The 19,830-nt window shown below is 46.4% G+C and overlaps 2 protein-coding genes across 4 annotated transcripts in view; one reads left to right on the top strand and one right to left on the bottom strand.

Moving 5' to 3' along the window:
- FANK1 (fibronectin type III and ankyrin repeat domains 1) overlaps positions 1-822 on the bottom strand; it is a 113,659-nt gene extending 112,837 nt beyond the window's left edge. For both annotated transcript variants that reach the window (XM_060404584.1, XM_004020262.6), the window contains exon 1: positions 707-822. In XM_060404584.1, coding sequence (XP_060260567.1) covers positions 707-719 — 13 coding nt within the window. In that variant the 5' untranslated portion in view covers positions 720-822. The remainder of the gene's footprint in view (positions 1-706) is intronic.
- A 60-nt stretch (positions 823-882) lies between these two features.
- The window catches only part of DHX32 (DEAH-box helicase 32 (putative)), a 51,110-nt gene continuing 32,162 nt past the window's right edge, over positions 883-19,830 (top strand). Inside the window, exons 1-3 of one of the 2 annotated variants that reach the window (XM_027960378.2) lie at positions 883-1,170; positions 2,425-2,480; positions 18,256-18,758. In XM_027960378.2, coding sequence (XP_027816179.2) covers positions 18,477-18,758 — 282 coding nt within the window. In that variant the 5' untranslated portion in view covers positions 883-1,170; positions 2,425-2,480; positions 18,256-18,476. The remainder of the gene's footprint in view (positions 1,171-2,424; positions 2,481-18,255; positions 18,759-19,830) is intronic. The other variant, XM_027960377.2, reaches the window with a different exon arrangement.

Raw genomic sequence — 19,830 nt, 5'->3', positions numbered from 1 at the left:
GAACCTCTAGCAACGAATTAAACACTCCTGCACAAAGCTCAAAATTTTTCTCTCCTTCAAATCTCCGACTACTGCGAAGAGGATGCCGTATCTTCTAATAAGTACAAGAGCTAGCCTCCTTGCAGGTTCAACTGCTGACAATTTAGGAGCAGAACGGCTACTTATGGTCAATGAATCAAAGTACCAAACAAAACAGTGAGGACTGTACCATGCCAAGCCGCTTCAGTCGTGTCTGACTCTGCGACCCTGTGGACTGTATTCCCGCCAGGCTCCTCTGTCCATGAAATTCTCCAGGCAAGAATAACGGAGTGGGTTGCCATGCCCTCCTCCAGGGGATCTTCCCAACCCAGGAATCGAACCTCTGTCTCCCGCATTGCAGGAGGATTCTTTACCATCTGAGCCATTAGGGAAGCTCCAATAATAATGACAGCAATAGTAACAAGAAATGGATTTGCTTGTGGGGGCGGTCATTTTAGGAAGCAATACCCTGGGGGCGCTGCCTCCGCCAGCCCACATTCCCGAGCTCACGCAGCCCTCCGGCTCCCGACGATCACACTCCGCGGGATTTAGCCCCTTTCTCGACTCTCGAAAGGGAGACCGTATATCCAAGTCAAAAGCGTTTTAAAAAAGCCTGCGGAGCCTCGCGCAGGGCGCCCACACCCGTTCCGGGGGAGGCCCGCCCTGGCCCCGGCCCCGGCCCCCTTACTCTGGAGCTCCATAGAGGAAGCTGCTCCCGGGCTCCTACCGGCCGAGCCCCCGGCGCCGCAAGCCCCTTCTAACGCCTCTCCTCCGGGGGGCCGGCGTCGCTTCGGTTGCCCTGACAACCCGGAGGGCGGGGTGGGGGAGGAGGAGGAGCAGGAAGGACGGCGAGAGGGAGGGACCAAAAGACGCCAGGAAACGCGAACGAGCGCGAGGGCCCTCTCGTCTCCAGGGGGCCAGAGAGCGCGGCGGGCGGAGGGCGCCCGCGGGCGGAAGGCGCGCTGCCCCGGGGCGGCTTGGTCGGGCGGTCGCGCCCTCCCCGCGGCGGCCCTCGCGTCCCAGGCGGGGCCTTCGGGTGGGGCCCCGTGGGCCCTCCGTCGCCGATCCGAGGCGTCCGTTCGTCAGTCCGCGCGTCCAGCGAGCTCGGCGGGGAAGGGCGGCCGCGCCCGGGCCTCCGTCCGCAGACCGCAGGTAAAGGCCGGGCCGCGGCGGCGGGAGGCCGGGGTGGGGGCGGCCCGGGCGCACCTGTTGCGGGCCCGCCGGGTCGGCCCTGGACCACCCCGCCCCGACTGGTGAAACGCCCGGGAGGAGACGCCCCCCCACCCCGAGCCGCCCCCCAGCCTCGCGGAGCCGCGGCCGGGCGCGCGGAGCGGACCCGCCCTCCCTGCGGGCCCCCGGGCCGCGAGGCTGGGGGCCGGCCACGGGTGGGGAGGGTGCGCCCGGCCGGCCCGGGGCCGGACTTCGGCCACTCGTGTCACTTCGGCGGGCAGCGCTTCTTAGCAGATGGGAGCAAGTGGTCGGCAGTGGGCCGAGCGCGTCGCCCGGGTCCCGAAAAGCGGGGAGAAGGCGCCTCCGCTGCGCACATTGCAGTCATCCCGAGTGTCACCTTTCAGGCCGTGGGCCCCAGTCGGATCTTTCCGGGTTTTAGTATTGTGTATGTGTGTGTGTGTGTGTGTGTTTCAGGGCTCCTGGTTTTCGCTCCAAGTTGTAGCACCGTGTGCGTGTGTGTGTGTGTGTGTGTGTGTGTGTGTGTGTGTGTGTGTGTGTGTGTGTGTGTGTGTGTGTGTGTGTGTCAGGGCTCCTGGTTTTCGCTCCAAGTTGTAGCACCGTGTGCGTGTGTGTTTCAGGGCTCCTGGTTCGCTCCAAGTTGTATCACCGTGTGTGTGTGTGTGTGTGTGTGTGTGTGTGTGTGTCAGGGCTCCTGGTTTTCGCTCCAAGTTGTATCACCAAGTGTGTGTGTGTGTGTGTGTGTATTTGTTTCAGAGCTCCTGGTTTTCGCTCCAAGTTGTGGGCACCAAGCTCACACGTTCTGTACCAAAGCTTGGTAGGGCAGTGAAACACACCGTAACCTTTTTTGTAGCAAGATTCCACACCATAGTCTTTTTTTTTCTCCTAAGAGTGGTTTTGAAAACATCGATGCAGGTAGTGCTTTCAGGAAGCGTTGGGGATCACCGGGCGTTTTATCTGGTAGGCTGTAAAAATTCAGACCACGGGGAGGGTGCTGTAGAGATCAAGAAGAGCAACCCTGAGGAGAGGAGAGAAGGAAAAGAAGGGGAATGCACGTGCAGGTGGGAGGGAAGGCATGATCCCTGCAGTGCTCCGGTCTGAAGATTTTGGCCCCTCCATCAGTTCCTCCTGCTGCCCTAGACAGGACTTGAGGGGAATGAAAAGAAGAGAGTGTTTTGGGGTCACGTTAGTGACTGCTCATTCTTTCCTACCCTGCAGATGACAAGGACATCAAGGAGAATTACTTTCGGAGGTTAATTGAACCTGAGAAGCAGGTATTCTGTGATGGAAAGGGACATTTATTATATTCCACCAAATTGGGCTCTCCCCTCTCAGACTGTTTGGGGACTTTTTCAGATTCATTGTCAAAGCCACAAGGTTTATGTTTATGTGGATATTGACAAGCGGTGTGATATATACAGAACCTGTAATTCAACAGCTACAATATTAAAGTAATAAATTCAAGTTGGAAGGTAAACACTTCATGGTACCTTGACTACCTGTTCTTATTACTTAGAGATGTGGAATGGGTTTTTAGATAGAAAGGCTCTAAGATCAACAGTTCTTCTGTAGTACAGTCTTTTCAAATTCTAGTTTTCACATCATTATCCAAGTTATGAATTGGTCTTTTCACTGGAGAAACAAACATAATGATGTTCATTGATAATGTCATAGTCAAAGTAAGAAGATAACGATTAAAGCTTGGCTTTTATTAATAGAAAAGAGGAGGTAGGGTTAAATTTTCCCGTATAGTAAAGGATTAGGCACTTGTATTTAAAAAGAAGAACCAAAATTGTAGATCTCGATGTAACAAGGGCGCGAGAATTTAATAGTTATATGCAGACTTTTTTCTTTTTTTACCAGAGGATAACTGTGTTATAAAAGAGAGATATATATTGGTAAATATTTTGTAGTATAGATGAATGATTTTATCGATAACTATGAGCTTGACATTGAGGCAATCTTGCATTGACATATTTTAGGTAATAGGTGACATGAGCAACTGAAAAACAGCATTTGTTTTAGGGGATTGTGTACCTGTGGAACAAATGACTAAAGAAGGGGGTGAAAATGAGGAAGGGATACATACAAAAATGTCCAAGGCAGGGGTTGGTATTCAGTTTCTTTTTCTCCAGTAACAATGTACTTGTTAAATGTCTGTTGAATGATTGAGACGAGCTTTAAAGAAATTGCTCTAGATAAAGGGACCGTGCTTTATTACTGGAGGGGATGACCTGAGGTCGGTTGCTAGCGGCTGGAGGTTGAAATGAATGGTAAAGGTATTGGTTGTCCCTTTGGGTATTTTGTACTACTTTTTCTATTTGTTTTCACTGTCATGTTCGGAAAAGTTTCCCAGCTCTTCACTGGAGGGAATAATTACATTATTGTTTACTTTGCTGATGCTCAACTACACGTAGCAAGCCAAAGCACTGTCCCAGGAAATAACAAGGTAGCAATTAAGAGACAGAAGTGGCCTTTCTTCTTCTTGTTTAAATCTCTTGTCCGCATCAGAATTCAAAGTAAAAGTAATTCCTTTAGGAAGTTAACATGGTTTAATTCAAGTAGGATGATTTCAAAAGGAAAGAAAGAAAATAAAGTAGATGAATGTACTTCTGTTTCATAAACTTACTCTCATAAGTCAGAGGACGTTTTCATTTTTGTTTCTGGATTTCTGTTTTTCCATAGTGAGGGAACTCTTCCCTCTGTTACTTTCTAAAACTCAGAAGGAATTTGGTCAAAGGCAGAAAACAATTATATTTCCATTTTTGCTGTTTCCTTTCTGTCCTCCAGACCTGTCATGGTCTGCACTCAAATTGTTGGACTTAAGAAATGCCTCTCTGTTAGCCCTTTTAATCATTCATGGTGTAATGGCTACAGAGCCATGCTGCCCACTCCCCCATCTGCTATCTGGAGAGCCTTCCCAGGGTGGGTGCGCGTGTGTTCATGCTGTCGCTCAGTCGTGTCCAAGGCTTCAACCCCCTGGACTGCAGCCCGCCAGGCTCCCCTGTCTATGGGATTTTCCAGGCAAGAATACTGGAGCGGCTTGCCATTCCTTTCTCCAGGGGAACTTCCCAACCTAGGAGTCAAACCCGCGTCTTCTGCGTCTGCTGTATCGGCAGAGGGATGTTTTACCCCCTGAGGCCCAGGAAGCCCCCAGGATAGGTGAGTGCCCACTGAGTGCACTTCTGTTCCCCCCGGGGTCACTGTGCACTTTGGCACTTAGCCCTATGCTACAGTATACTTTCTTTTTTCTTCTTAGAATTTTATTTTTTTTGAGGTATAATTTATGATATCATGTTAGTTTCAGGTATATAGTACAGTGATTTAGCCATATATATTATATATATATGTTCCTTTTCAGATTCTTTTACCTTAAAGATTCTTTCCAGTATTTATAAGATATTGAATATAGTTCTCTGTGTATATGGTAGGTCCCTATTGGTTGTCTATTTTATATATATACTATACTATCTTGTAGAATTCTCTCATTTTTTGTGTGTATGGGTCTTGTGCCTCTGATGAGATTAAACATTTTAGAGCTAAGTCCATGACCTAGGCTGCTTCCGTATTCCTTTCAGCTCATAGTGGGTTTTCAGTGTGTACCTGATAATTAAGTAGGATAATAATAGAATACAAGCCTTTAGTCAGGGATGATTGCATTAATTCCTGCTCTTCCATCTTGGGAAAGTCAGGGGCCATTATTTCCTCATTGATAACTCGAGATGATAAAACCTGCAGTGGTTGTCAAATGTGATTATAGATGTGAATGAAAATTCCTTGTATATTGCAAAGAATTTATTAAATGTAAAGGGTTGTCATTAACTCCAGCGTACACACAGCAAATATTTGGTGAGCACCTGTAATGTGTTAGGTACTTCCTGGGACCTGGATTTCTTCTCCAGGAGGGACTAGGAAATGACTTGATGGATTGTCTGTGAGGGCAGGGGGACCACCCAGGCAGAGGAAGAGACTGGGCAGAGGTACAGGGGATAGGATTGTGGCTGGAGCAGAGAGAACATACTGGAAGGCTGGAGGGGCAAATACAGACTAAGTCAGAAAGAACCTGGGAGTGAGGCTTTTGTCTTGAAGGTAATAAAAGGCACTTGAGTCAGTGACGTGACCAGTTTTGCATTTGACAGAGGTCTCTGGCAGCTTGTGAATGATGTCACGTTGATGGAGAGCCGCAGATAGAGGCAGAAAAGCAAAACTGGAGATTTTGCAGCAATTCTGTGAAGAAATAAGATAACTAAGGCTCTGGTGGTGATGGTGTTGGGAATCAGGAGGAGGGGCTGCTGAGCGAGGTGAAATCAGCAGCCTTGGAGATGCTGGAGGTGGAGGTGGGGAAGAAGCCAGGGATGACTTCCTGCTGACGACACTGTCTGTCAGTTGCTGAATCTGGAACGTGAAAGAAGCCTTTTGTTTCTCAGAGGTGTGAGAAGTGGGGTAGATGACAAGTTCAGTTTTGAACGTTCACCCTGAAATGGCCTGTTAGCTAAGTTGGGACGTCCCGTACGTGTTACTTGGACGTGTGGGTCTGGAACTGTAGAAAGATGTCTGAGATGAAGATAGAAACTCGGGCGAAGCACTCAGTGATTGAAGTTAAAATGTGAGTGAGATTCTCCGGGGAGGTTATGTGCGGTGAGAAGACAGCTGGGGATAAAACTCTGGGGCAGAGGCTGGAGAGGAGGGGCCAGAAAATCTGGAGAGACGGACAGACCAGAAGCCCTGCTCTCCCAGGCCCGTGTGTTGGCGCTCCCTGGAATGATGCTATTTTCCTCCACCTGCCTTAGAGTGCGCAGCCTAGTGTATCCATTGATTCTTGTTTTAATAAAGTTGGTGCAGAATGGCTACCCATGACTCTGTTAGCACGGAGGAGGAAATGGCAGCCCACTCCAGCATTCTTGCCTGGAGAATCCCACGGACAGAGGAGCCTGGCGGGCTACAGTCCATGGGGTCGTGGAGAGTCAGACACGATTGACTGAACACACACACACACACACACACACACACACACACACACACACACACACTTTGTGAAAAAGTTTCCTCATATTTCTTGTTTTTCACAATCTCCATTTAGAGCAACGATTCAAGTAAAATATAACTTCAGGAGGTATGATAATGCCCCAAGCAATACTGTCTTTGATAAAGAAGTATGAAAGTTCATTTTGTGTATGTTGTAGGTAAAATAAATACGGTGAATTCCTTAGGGAGACTGGCAATAGCCTATTTTTAGTTTTCAACTTTGATTGGCTCATGCATTTGTTCAGATATCTAACTAGACTGCATAAATAAGTCAAATTAATATTTTAGCATACTTTATTAACTTTGCTTTTACTCACGTGTTAGTTTTTAGAATATTATCCAGTAAAAATAATCATCAAAATAGTGTTAAAAAGCACTGAGTGGCCCAGCCATTTGAAATTCTAACAAAACCCTTGATTTATAGACTTACATGTAGGGAGTAATATGTTATTATGCTACACAAACATTGACTGAGCTTGGGAAGTCTTTATGTGCAAATTGCCAGTAGAATGTAGAATTCTTGAAAAAAAATTGTGCAGGATTGATAATTCAACCTGTGTTTGGTATATTATTGTTATTATTGAGATATCGCTTGGTTGTGTCTGACTCTTTTCAACCCCATGGACTGTAGCCCGCCAGGCTTCCCTGTCCGTCACCAACTCCCAGAGCTTGCTCAAACTCATGTCCATTGAGTCAGTGATGCCATCCAACCATCTCATCCTCTGTCGTCCCATTCTCCTCCCGCCTTCAATCTTTCTCAGCATCAGGGTCTTTTCTGATGAGTCAGCTCTTCAAATCAGGTGGCCCAAGTATTGGAGCTTTAACTTCAGCATCAGTCCTTCCAGTGAATATTCAGGGTTGATTTCCTTTAAGACTTACAGGTTTGATCTCCTTGCTGTCCAAGGGACTCTCAGGAATCTTCTCCAATATCACAGTTCAAAAGCATCAGTTCTTTGGTGCTCAGCCTTTTTTATTGTTCAGCTCTCACATCTCTACATGACTGCTGGTAAAACCATAGCTTTGACTATACAGACCTTTGTCAGCAAAGTAATGTCTCTGCTTTTTAATACGCTGTCTAGGTCTGTCATAGCTTTTCTTCCAAGGAGTAAGCGTCTTTTTTCATTTCATGGCTGCAGTCACCATCCACAGTGATTTTGGAGCCCAAGAAAATAAAAGTCTGTCACTGTTTCCATTGTTACCCCGTCTGTTTCCCATGAAGTGATTGGACCTGATGCCATGTTCTTCGTTTTTTCAATGTTGAGTTTTAAGACAGCTGTTTCACTCTCCTCTTTCACCTTCATCAAGAGGCTCTTGAATTCTTCTTCACTTTCTGCCCTAAGGCTGGTGTCACCTACATATCTGAGGTTATTGGTGTTTCTCCCAGCAGTCTTGATTCCAGCTTATGCTTCATCCAGCCTGGCATTTCACATGCTGTACTCTGACACTCCATGGGGTCGCAAAGAGTTGGACACAAGTGAGCGACTTCACTTTCACTCTGCGTATAAGTTAAATAAGCAGGATGACGGTATACAATAGGATGTGCTTTTGGGGAGCTCTGAGCCAATTAAAACAAAGGAAAGCAAAGGAGTAATCTTCTTAAAAGCCCAGTTATGTTAAGTCCATTGCTTTTGATTAAAATAGAGTACACCTGGAAAATAAAGCTTTCACATTAGATATTTGATGGCAGCTCTCAGCATGGGTGATTACAGCTATGTTTTCCTTTCCATGAAAGAACCGTCATCATACAGTATGTTTTCCCGGCCACCCTGCCTGATACCTCCTGTAACATCAAGTGGTTCTCTACCCCACAGTGTTGCTGCGGGAGCCTGCTGTAGTTCTTTAACGCAGTCAGGGAGCAGCGTGGTGCGACACGGTTGAGCACACACTGGACCCGTACCTGGGACACATACCTGGGGCGAAGCTGAGAGCAGACTGCAGGACTTCAGCACCTGCTCTACCCCAGCTGAGCAGCTCGAAGCTGAGTGAATTAACTAAGCTTCTGAAGGCTTAAATTTCCTCATTAAAAAAAAAAAAAAAAAAAACAGAAATAATAAAGTAAACCCTCATGGGGTCCTTAAGAGTTTAAATGAAATAATCCATATAAAGTGCTTAAGTACTTGTAGCATCTGGCGCCCAGTAAGCACTCCATAAAGGCTAATTGGTAGAATCATCCTCATTATCATTATTGCTGTCCATAGTACTAGTCCAGCTTTGGTGGTTGGATAGGACCTTTGTTTTCAAAAGTCTGCAGTGTGCAGACCAGTGTCAGTCCACAGACTCTTACTGGTTTGCAGTGAGATTAGGAGCTGGTGCCAGAATGTAAATAGACTGTGGCCCTAATCATACTGTTTAGTTCAGGGTAATAGCAAGACTTCTTCAGGGGAGGAAGCAGCCAGTTAATTTACGCTGCAATGCAAGCTCCTTATCTTGTCACAATCAAGCACTTTGAATAGAGTTGGTGTGGAATAGGGAACTAATGATCCTGTTCTCCAAAGAAATAACAGCCCTCTATCCTGAGGACCGTCATTACTCACTTGCAGGGCCTCATTAACCTTCCTTTGTTCTAAACCTTGTCATCATGGTTCACGAGTGTATTGTTTATTATTTCAGCTAATATGTGTTGGTCACATAATCTTTGCAAAGGCCTATGTTACGGTGTAGACTCTGCAGAGATGACTCAGGAGTGGATCTTGACCTTAGGAAGTCTATCATAAACCTGGAGCTGGAGGACGCCACGTGAAAACCTGAGTGAATGTGTAGAGCACATGTGCTGAGATTGCGTTAGTATTCCAGCGTTGTTCCAAAGATTCCACGTAGACAGATGTTTCCTTTTACTAAGTTGCTCCCCTTGTTGGGCGTTCATTTGCCAAGTTGTGTCTGACTCTTTGCAACCCCATGGACTGCAGCACACCAGGCTTCCCTGTCCTTCCCTGTCTCCTGGAGTTTGCTCGGACTCACATCCGTTAGAAAGACTTCTTTATTTATGTTGGCTGTGCTGGGTCTTTGTGGCTGTGTGTGTGGGGGCTTTTCTCTAGCTGCAGGGTCTGCTCTCTGTTGGGCACAGGCTTCTCCTTGTGGTGGCTTCTCTTGTTGCAGAACTCGGGCTCTGGGCACTCGGCCTTCACTAGCGGCTCAAGAGCCCCAGAGCACAGGCTCAGTGATTGTGGTACTTGGACTTAGTTGCTCTGCAACATGTGGGATCTTCCAGAACCAGGGATCGAACCCGTGTCCCCTGCATTGCAAGGTGTACTCTTAACCACTGAACCACCAGGGACATCCTCTAGGATTTCTAACAAATTCCTGACTCTCCATATGATCCTATTTGCAAACATTTGAATAATAAATAATTTCTTCTTCTGCAGAATATGAAGAGACTTTAAATAGTTATTAAATTATTTTTGAAACTTCCAATGAAAATTAGCACAAATTCTTCAAGAAAAATGCATTGGTCACATAAATAGTGTCAAAACAAATTTGGAAGTTACATTAAAATAATTTTTTAAAAGGCAAGGTGTTTGTGTAAGTGTGTTTTTCCCAGAACACTTTTCCTAAGCAGTGGAGAGGAAAAAGGATAGGCTGTGAATTAGATCGTAGAAAAGACCTGTTTTCACAGACCTTTGTGAAAATAATTTTAAATAGTCAAGAAGTGGTGTTTAGTTTTTAATATTTCTGATAATTTTTCACTTGAATGGGATTTGCTGGTTTCTCTTACTTCCCTTGGACTGCAAGGAGATCCAGCCAGTCCATTCTGAAGATCAGCCCTGGGATTTCTTTGGAAGGAATGATGCTAAAGCTGAAACTCCAGTACTTTGGCCACCTCATGTGAAGAGTTGACTCATTGGAAAAGACTCTGATGCTGGGAGGGATTGGGGGCAGGAGGAGAAGGGGACGACAGAGGATGAGATGGCTGGATGGTATCACCGACTCGATGGATGTTGAGTTTGAGTGAACTCTGGGAGTTGGTGATGGACAGGGAGGCCTGGCGTGCTGCGATTCATGGGGTTGCAAAGAGTCGGACATGACTGAGCGACTGAACCGAACTGAACTTACTGCCCTGTTTGGTAAGCTTGCTCATAATTCCAATATCCATTCCATTCTGCCATTTACATTCAGTTGGCACCAGCTCTCCTAGAACTTGTCATGCAGTAGTAATAAAGAAAATTGAAGGTAGATATTAGAAAAATCATAGGTAATATTTAGAAAATTGAGTAGCACGTTAGATTTAACAAAATTGTAAAGAAAAGCAAAATGTTTAAAAGATAAAAATTTTAATCAAGAAATGACTGAGTTAGACCCATGACATTTAAAATAAAACTTAATAGTTTTAGTAATAGCTTATCCAGCCTTTCCTGATGAGGCTCTTGTCTCATCTGTGAATGCACCTGTCTCTGGATCTCTTCTTTTTCCTGTCGCATACCTGTCAGTCTTCCTTCTTTTACTTACTGGAAAGAAGGTGAAAGTGTTAGTCACTTAGTCGTGTCCGACTTTTTGCCACCCCATGGACTGTGGCCCACCAGGCTTCTCTGTCGATGGGATTCTCCAGGCAAGAACACTGGAGTGGGTACCCATTCTCTTCTCCAGAGGATCTTCCCGACCCAGAGACTGAACCCGGGTCTCCCGCACTGCAGGCAGATTCTTTACCGTCTGAGCTACCAGGGAGGTCTTCCTTATTTAACTACAAGATTAAGAGTCTTTGTTTGACCCCCCACCTTGGTTTTCAGCTAGACTGTAAGCCCCATGAGGTCAGGACCTAGCCCTGCCTGTTCACATGTTACTCATGTTCACAGGCCAGATACTTAGTAGACACTCAAATATTGGTTGAATAAGAAAATGGAAGACATGAAAATGCAAGCATTGAAGATGAGAAGGCTTAAGAATAGAGAAAACCTATTAGATTGAGAATAACACCTGTAATAAAACACAATCTGATGTCAGTCTTAAAAAGCATAGAATCCCCAAGGGACAGAGGTTGAATCACCCTGATTGCTAATCGAGTACCCACTGTATCTGGGTTCAGGCTGTGGAAACTGCCAAAGAGGATATAGCTCAATAGTGGTTCGAGTAGAGAGACGGAAAGGAAAGATAGTGTGTAGTACAGATGGTTCAGTAGTTCTCTAATCCTTAGGGATGTGGCCTCCTCATATTGGTTGTTTACAAGTGACCCGAAAGATCGGGGGGTCTGCTGGCCGTGCTTGAGGCGCGCTGTTGTGTGGATCTCAGTGCACCTCTGTGATTTTCTACACAACCACTCAAGTCATCAAGAAAAAAGCAGCTCTAAGAAATGTTGAAAAAGGAGCTAATTTGTGATTTCTGTGCGTGGTTCATGCGAAAAGCTCGCAGATATTTCAGTTGATGGATGTGCTAATTCACCAGACTCTCACGCCGTAACCTTTAAAAACAGCAAGGGTCTATTCTGTGCCATATTTGGGGGGCAAAAAAGTCACTGAAATCCAGAAACATAGTGAGTTCCCAACAGAAGTGTTTCAGCTCTGTTGATGCAGTGGTAGCCAGCTAACTGGAGCTGTAAGTGGAATAATATAATGCAAGTGCAGATCTGTGCACGAGAGGCTGCAGTGGAGAGCCTGGGGAGAAAGGCAGGTGGCCACGGGTGTCTGGGATCAGAGGCGAGATGGAAGGGACAGAATGCGGTGAAGTTTCGAAGAGCTTGGTCACTGACTGAACAGAGCGCAACCCGGATGGTTGAACAGCAGTACCCTGATGTGCTAGCAACATCATTCATTCATTCAGCAAGTATCTGTTGAATGCTTTCCATGTGCCAACTCTGCCGTAAAGGTGGGGAGAAAAAGACACCTCCCCAACTCTGCGGAGGGCTCCAACAATAAACAGATGTAAAGAGGAAACAGGGCAGGCTAAGGAGCTGGGGGAGTGGGTTTGGGGCACAGGAGCGTGGCTGAACGTTCAGACAGGGCAGACCTGTGGCAGGGAAGCCCCCCGTGGCAGAGTTGACATTCTATGAAGGTCTTTAGGGAATAAGGGAGCTGGCCATTTGGGTTTCGGAGGAAAGGAGCGTTTCGGGTGGAGAGCAGAGCAGGCCCTGAGGCAGGCGTGTGCTGTGTGTTTGAGGACCAGTGAGGGGGCCGCCTGAGCAGAGAAGTGTGAGTGAGAGAGCAAGCCAGGGAAACTGGGGCAGGGAGGTGATGCCTCTGGATCCCACAGGCCTTGCAGGTCCTGTTAAGGATTGTGGTTTTTCCTTGGAGTAAGGTGAAGTTTCTAAATCACGAGAAATTTTTTGAGCAGAGGAGACCTAGGTAGACTTTACCAGGATCACTTTGACTGCAAGAGACTAAGGGTGGAACCAAGACCAGTCACAAGGATGTCGCAGTAATCCAGATGAGAGGTTAGTGGCTCAGACCAGCTGTTCATGGTGGACGTTATGGGGGTTTTGATATATTTTGAAGGTAGAACGGGCATTTCCAGATGTATTAGTTAACTGTTGCTCCTGTAACAAATTACCGCAAATTTAGTGGTAATTTATTTATTATCATAATTTGCTTTGGTTAGAAGTTAGTTCATCATGGTTTGGGATTTCCCTGGTGGTCCAGTGGCTAAGACTCTGTACTTACAATGCAGGGGGCTTGGTTTGGAGCCCTGACCAGGGAACTGGATCCCACAGGCCCCAACTAAGAGTTGATGCTACAAGTCTCAACTAGAGATCCACGTACTGCGACTGAGACCCAGCACAGCCAAATATAGAGATAAAAATTAAAATACATGTTTTTAAATGCTCATCACTGGTTTAAAATCAGGCAGGGCTGTGGTGCTTTCTAGGCACTCTAGGAGAGAATTCCTTTCCTTGGTTTCCCAGCTTCTAGAGGTCACTGCATTATGGCTCACAAGCCCGCCCTCCATCCTCAGAGCCAACAGCATCGCATCTCCCCAACCCTTCGTCCTTGGTCGTGTTCCCTCTAACTAAACCTGAGAAGGGGTCTCTGATTTTCAGACCCTGTGATTAGCTCGGACCCACCAGCACGATCTCCCTTGGCCAAGGTCCTCAACTTGATCACATCTGCAGCCCTCTTGTCAAGCAGAGTACATATTGAAGATCCCAGGCCTTTGGACACGCACATCTTTGGATGCTGCTGTTCTCTCCAGCAAGTCCATTGACGGATCAGAGATGGGATTTGAGATTTTTAAAAAAATGAAGAATACGTTCAGATTTGGGGGTCTGAGCAGTTGAAAGGAAGATGAGCGGACCAGGTGTATGGCTTTGGGGCAGATGTCAGCGCTTAGCTTTGGGTACATAAAGTGTGAAACGCCTGCTAAATATCCACATTGGAGATGACTAGTAGGTAGTTGAATGCATGAGACTGGAGTTCAGGGAGAGAGGCTTGACGGGACATACAAACAGGGAGACCGCCACATACCGTGGCATTAGAGCCGTGAAACAGGATGAGACCTTACCAGGCCTTTTACAGAGAGAAGAGGTCCAGAGAGTAAGTGTTGGGGGATCGCCAGACCTGTGCATTGCTGAAATTGTACAGGTGAGGGTTTGGTAGGTGTGAAGAACCCATTGATATTCAGTTGAACATGGGGGAAAAGTGCAGATGAGGAGCATCAAACAGTGAAACAGTTATTCAGGACAAATTTCACCACGTTATTTGACTTAGTCCCTTGAAAGCTTTATCCTTGTCTATGGACTCCATTTACATTTCTAGAATTACTGGCCCAGAGCCAAAATATAAATGGCTAATATGTAGCTCATTAGCCACGTGTTAACTTCTGATTCTTGGTAAGGTGGTTTCGTGTTATGCTGGATAATGTATTATTTTCATAAATGCTCATTTAAGAGTTGTAATAGATGCACTTTAGAGAGCAGTCTTTGACAAATTATGTGATCTACAGTCTCACGTAGGATAGCTTTGAAAAATGGGCAAATGCCAGTTTGCTTTCAGATTTAAAATTCTTGTCATAGAATGTAGTTTATAGTGATAACAGGACAGATTTTACTTTTGAGTGACGTATAGCCTGTATTACTCATTTTCCCTTATTTAGGTTGCTACTATTAAATCGCCCAAGGCCAGGACACGAATCCCTTGTGTGTATTTAAGCACGTCTGGGGGAAAGGGGGGCTTCCTTGGTGGCTCGGTAGTAAAGAGCCCACCTGCCAATGCTGGAGGTGCGGGTTCAGTCCCTGTGTCAGGAAGATACCCCGGAGAAGGGAAATCCCAAGGACAGAGGAGCCTGGTGGGCCACAGTCCATGGGGTGGTGAAGAGTCGGACACAGCTGAGCGATTAAACCATAGTGACAAGGAGAAAGTGATCGGCACGGGTCCCGCCAGTGGCTGAATCGGTGAGGAGAGCTGTGTGTGTCTGTCTTTTGAGCTGGTGGAGTCAAAACTCAGCCACTCATCCCTCCAAACCAGGAACTCAGTCTGTAAGACAGTAAAAGGGTCTTGTGGACACAGCAGGGGAAGGAGAGAGTGGGACAAACCGGAAGAGCAGCCGTAACACTTATCCACCACCTGTGTAAATAGCCAGTGGGAAGCTGCTGCACAGCGCAGGGAGCCCAGCCTGATGCTCTGTGACGACTGAGAGGGAAGGGATGAGGCGGTGGGGGGGCCTCGAGAGAGAAGGGACATACGTATGCTCACAGCTGACTCGTGTTGTTGTACGGCAGAAGCACAACATTGTAAAGCCCGTTACCCTCCAGTTAAATAAAGTAAAAGTCGGTCAGTCATGTTCAACTCGTTGCGACCCCATGGACTATGCATTCCATGGGATTCTCCAGGCCAGAGCACTGGAGTGGGTAGCCTTTCCCTTCTCCAGGGGATCTTCCCAACCCAGGGATTGAACCCAGGTCTCCTGCATTGCAGGTGGATTCTTATCCAGCTGAGCCACAGGGAAGCCCAAGAATACAGGAGTGGGTAACCTTTCCCTTCTCCAGAGAATCTTCCTGACCCAGGAATCAAACTGGGGTCTCCTGCATTGCAGGTGGATTCTTTACCAACTGAGCTATCAGGGAAGCCCAAATAAATAAAGATAGACCAAAAGAAAGAAAAACAGGTCCCGAGAGAGCTGCAAATAGGTGTCGCGGGCTTCATCGCTTTACCCTTCAGACTTGCTGGGGTCAGCGTAGAGCCCTTTGTGGACTCAGCCTTCACAGGCATTTCTGTGCAACAAGGCTGTCTGGTTCTAAGCACCGTGTAGGAGAGTAGTTAGAGAAGCAGATGGGAGTGACCTTGTGACGTGGGGGCCACATCCCCGGGGAAGGAGGGCTCTGTGGCCGCGTCTGGCCTCTGGCCCCCGTCACTTCAGGGAAATCTGGAAACCTCATTCTCTTACAGGAACCAGTGCGTTGGTGCCCTTGTTCAGTTCAGTTCAGTTCAGTCGCTCAGTTGTGTCTGACTCTTCGTGACCCCATAGACCACAGCATGCCAGGCCTCCCTGTCCATCACCAACTCCCGGAGTTTACTCAGACTCATGTCCATTGAGTCCGTGATGCCATCCAACCATGTTATCCTCTGTCATCCCCTTCTCCTCCTGCCTCCAATCTTTCCCAGCATCAGGGTCTTTTCCAGTGAGTCAGCTCTTCGAGTCAGGTGACCAAAGTATTGGAGTTTCAGCTTCAGTATCAGTCCTTCCATTGAACACCCAGGACTGATCTCCTTTAGGATGGACTGGTTTGATTTCCCTGCAGTCCAAGGGACTCTCGAGTCTTCTCCAACGGACCTTGAGTCATGAAGAAACAGATAAATCCCGAGTGTGCTCCGTTTAGCCGGCAGAAGTCTGGTTTTCTGCTGCTGGAACTTGGTGGCCCGTCCCGTGGTTCTCCGGGCGACTGGGCCCCCGTGGCCGCTCCTTGTGCAGACGTCCCGTCGGCCGGGCCTGTGGTCATCTGGAGGCCGTGCCGGGGTGGGGCGCCTTCCACCACGCACCCGCGTGGTTGGCGGGCCGTGCCTTTTGTCAGCAGACGCCTAGCCTCGCTCTCCTCCTAGTGGCTTCTCCACCTCACAGAGCGACAGCTGGCTCCAAGGGAGAGTGTTTTCAAGCAATTGAACGCCCAGGAAGTAGTCCAGCATCACTTCACTGCATTCTTGTGGTCACAGCGAGTCACGGGGCCAGCTCAGATTCACAGGGAGAGGAAGTGGAGTCCACCGCTCTGTGGGTCATCTCTGAGCCACCAGAACAGATAAGCAGGTGATGTGTATCTGTACACATGGTTTGTGTGAAAAGAGGCTAGGTCAGCCTTAGCTTTCTTCTAGAAAGATGCCTATTCAGAAACCGTGACTGTTCCCGAGGATTCAATGTGGTCAGTACTTTCTAAGTAAGACTTTAATTACAAGATGATTACACTTTTAGGGAGCACTGTAAGAGAAACATTTCAAAGACACGTGTTTGGTAATAGTAATAGTGCTGCTTTTTTTTTTTTTTTTTTTTAAGATAAAACAGTCTGCGACCATGGGGTGGCAGAGTCAGACATGACTGAGCGACTGAACTGAAAACAATTCGGAAATAGTGCCTAAGGCAGTCTTCAGTCATAGTAACAGTAATTTAATTTACATGTAAGATGAGATCCCTTGGAAGGGATTCTAATCAGAACGAAACAAAAGCTGAACATAAAACTAAGCACTGACTTCTCTTAAGCAGTTGAGGTTTCTGATTCTTGGGCGCCGTCGCAGAGTCAGCTTGTCCCGTGACCTCAGACTGCCATGTTTTTGGAGTTTTCCTGTGGCTCTGGTCTCGGTGCGGAATTGTGGAGTTAATGCGTATTACATTTGTATTATCACACCTTGACAGTTCCATTGTAATTTTTAAACAGTGGCTTTCAGAACGAGTTTTGAAGAACTCTACCCTCATAGAGCCAGCACGTTCTTTCCCCACCATGGAGATCAGTTTCTCCCTCTTGTGATCTGTGACTTTTTAAAAGTTCTGTACCTACCCCCAGAGTATCCTTATGTGTGTGACCAGTGCCTTGTTTATTAGTTTAAGCCCTGGAAGGCACTCTCAAGATTGTTTCCTGAGTGACTGGCTGTTTCCCTGGAGCCTGACTTGACCAGTAGAGAAGTGTTTTGTTTTCATTACTTATGGTTAGAAGCTAGTCGTTAGAGACTACTAACTCTGACAATCTCAAGCAATAATTCTGATAAATGAGGTGCCATAAAAAGAGTGATCTGAGTGACAAGATACCATGAAAGATATTTTATTCTGCATTCTTTTTTACTTGAGTTTTTCTTTCCTTTTAGTTTCCCCTTGGTTAATGTGAAAAGGTGCTTATTTCCAGCACTACTGATTGAATTTTTTAAAAACCACCAGTGATTGGAAAAGGAAGGATCCCTTCCCTGACACATACAAACTATTCCTAGTGTAAATTTTACCCTTTCTTAGGCAGTTTTTCTCTTCTTCATTTAAATTAAGTGTTGTAATTTGTTGCCTCTTAAATCTAACATGTTGGGCTTAAGACCCAGGGATCTCAAGAAATATGCTTGAGATTTCTGATGTAGTTAAACAAATAAAAGACCTCATTAACCAAAGCTAGCATAGCCTCAGATGGGAAAATATAATAAATTCACTCACTTGGCTTTGTAAATTAGCACAGGCAAATGTAAAATGAAAAAGAAAATTTAATACTCTTTTAAACTAAATAAATAAATAGTGGAGTTTCTGAAGCCAGTGTGGGGGAACACTCGCCAGGCCCTCAACAGTTAGAGGGTCTGCCGTCTCCTTTGTGGTGGGATTAGTGACCACGTGATGGAGCCTCACACTCACAATGTCCGCCTGTTGCTCCCGATTCCGCTGTCAATCAAGATGCCGGGACCTGGGACAGGGGTCAGCAGGGAGAATCAGGTCCCGGGTAGGCTCGTGCTCAAACTGGCCAGGGAGAAACGGCAACCAACCAGACCTGAAGAGCGAGTCTGCATTATTACTGGCCTTTTAAACAGGCAGCAGAAATGCCAGACAGTAACCCGTTAACAGAAAAAAATCAGGCTTTTGTTTTGGAATGCCTATTGCTTTTTCTTCTGAGCACCTCGTATGTCTGTGTACCTGACTTTCCTTCTTGTTTAGTTTGCGTCTAGCTTTATCGACCATCCCTGAATGCGCAGAGGAGTGCTGGAGCACAGCAGCCAACGCCGCAGAGAGCAGATGCAGACCGGAGGAATTCAGCTGGCTAGGGCCTTGACCTGCAGTCCCGCAGGTTGGGACGTCTGAGTTTGTGTACGGAGACGGCTCTGTTTGCAGTGGGGTGTTGCAGGAGAATGCCGGCGGCTTAAGCTCCCTTGGACAAGATGGAAGCAGCAACCCTGGAATGTCCTAACTCCTCCTCTGAAAAACGCTATTTCCCCGAGTCCCTGGATTCCAGTGACGGGGATGAGGAGGGAGTTCTGGCGTGTGAGGATTTGGAACTTAACCCTTTCGATGGCTTGCCGTATTCATCACGTTACTATAAACTTCTGAAAGAAAGAGAAGACCTTCCAATATGGAAGGAAAAATACTCCTTTATGGAGAAGCTGCTTCAGAGCCAAGTTGTGATCGTTTCGGGGGACGCTAAGTGTGGCAAGAGCTCTCAGGTGAGTAGCCCGTGCAAAAAACCAGTTAGCTCTGTACATTGTACTTTTTTAGTGCTGAAATAATTATAGCATCACAGCCTAGTGTCCTGTCATAAGAATGATATTGTCCAAACTGAAAGACGAAACAGAAAGGAATCTTAGCAATTCAGGTTCCTCAGATAAGTTACATAACCTGATTTCCTTTATGAAAGCCGGCTGAATAAAAGTTAATACTTATGAGGATATTAATCATGTTTATTGTACCACTGAACTTTCTTTAGTAGAAGAATCTATTCAAATTATTTTGTTGTAAAAAAAAGTATTCTGTCATGCATATTGTATTTTAAAAGATGTTACTGGCCCACAGTAAGTTTTGGAATTAACTGCCGTGTTTACATGTCTAGCAGTCTGATACTCAGAATGCACGGATACGCTTGTTGGTGACATTGGTCAAGCTACGGAAAGTTAAAAACACAAGGCAATCTTTGTTTTCCAAACTCTGAGAAATCACAGAGGGCTTCCCTGGTGGCTCAGTGGTAAAGAATCCCCCTGCCTAGGCAGGAGACACAGGTTCAATCCCTGAGCCAGGAAGATCCTCCAGAGGAGGAAAAGGTAACCCGCTCCAGTATTCTTGCCTGGGATGAAGGAAAGAGGAGGAAACAATTGGCACAGAAAGCTAGTGACAACTTGTTGGCCAGTTTGTTGTTGTTATATTTGAACTCGAGGTTTGAGTGAGATCTATATTTTGTAAAGCAAGCAATAAATATTTTTATTATGAAAGGAATTTACAGATTTTCATGATGTACAAATTAGAGTAGAAATAATCTGATAGAGCCCCTTCATTTTCCAGATGATGAAACTCTGGCCCAGAGGGATGTGATCATTTGTCTAATGAATGTCACATGACTGTCTTGGCATTCTAAGAACTCTTTACACTGTGCTGTTTCAAGGTTTTACTACCTCTGAGCCTGCCGTGTCCTAAATGGAGCTTGAAGAGAGGTGAAATGAATCACAGGTGGTTTTTTTCCCCTTTAATTGAGTTTGTAACCGCCAATATCAAAGGTGTATTATAATTTTCCCTTTATTATGATGA

Source organism: Ovis aries, chromosome 22, assembly GCF_016772045.2.
Source record: "Ovis aries strain OAR_USU_Benz2616 breed Rambouillet chromosome 22, ARS-UI_Ramb_v3.0, whole genome shotgun sequence".
NCBI classification, from domain to species: Eukaryota; Metazoa; Chordata; class Mammalia; order Artiodactyla; family Bovidae; genus Ovis; species Ovis aries.
Note: the sequence above shows the minus strand (reverse complement) of the source record. Positions and strands in the feature narration are given on the sequence as shown.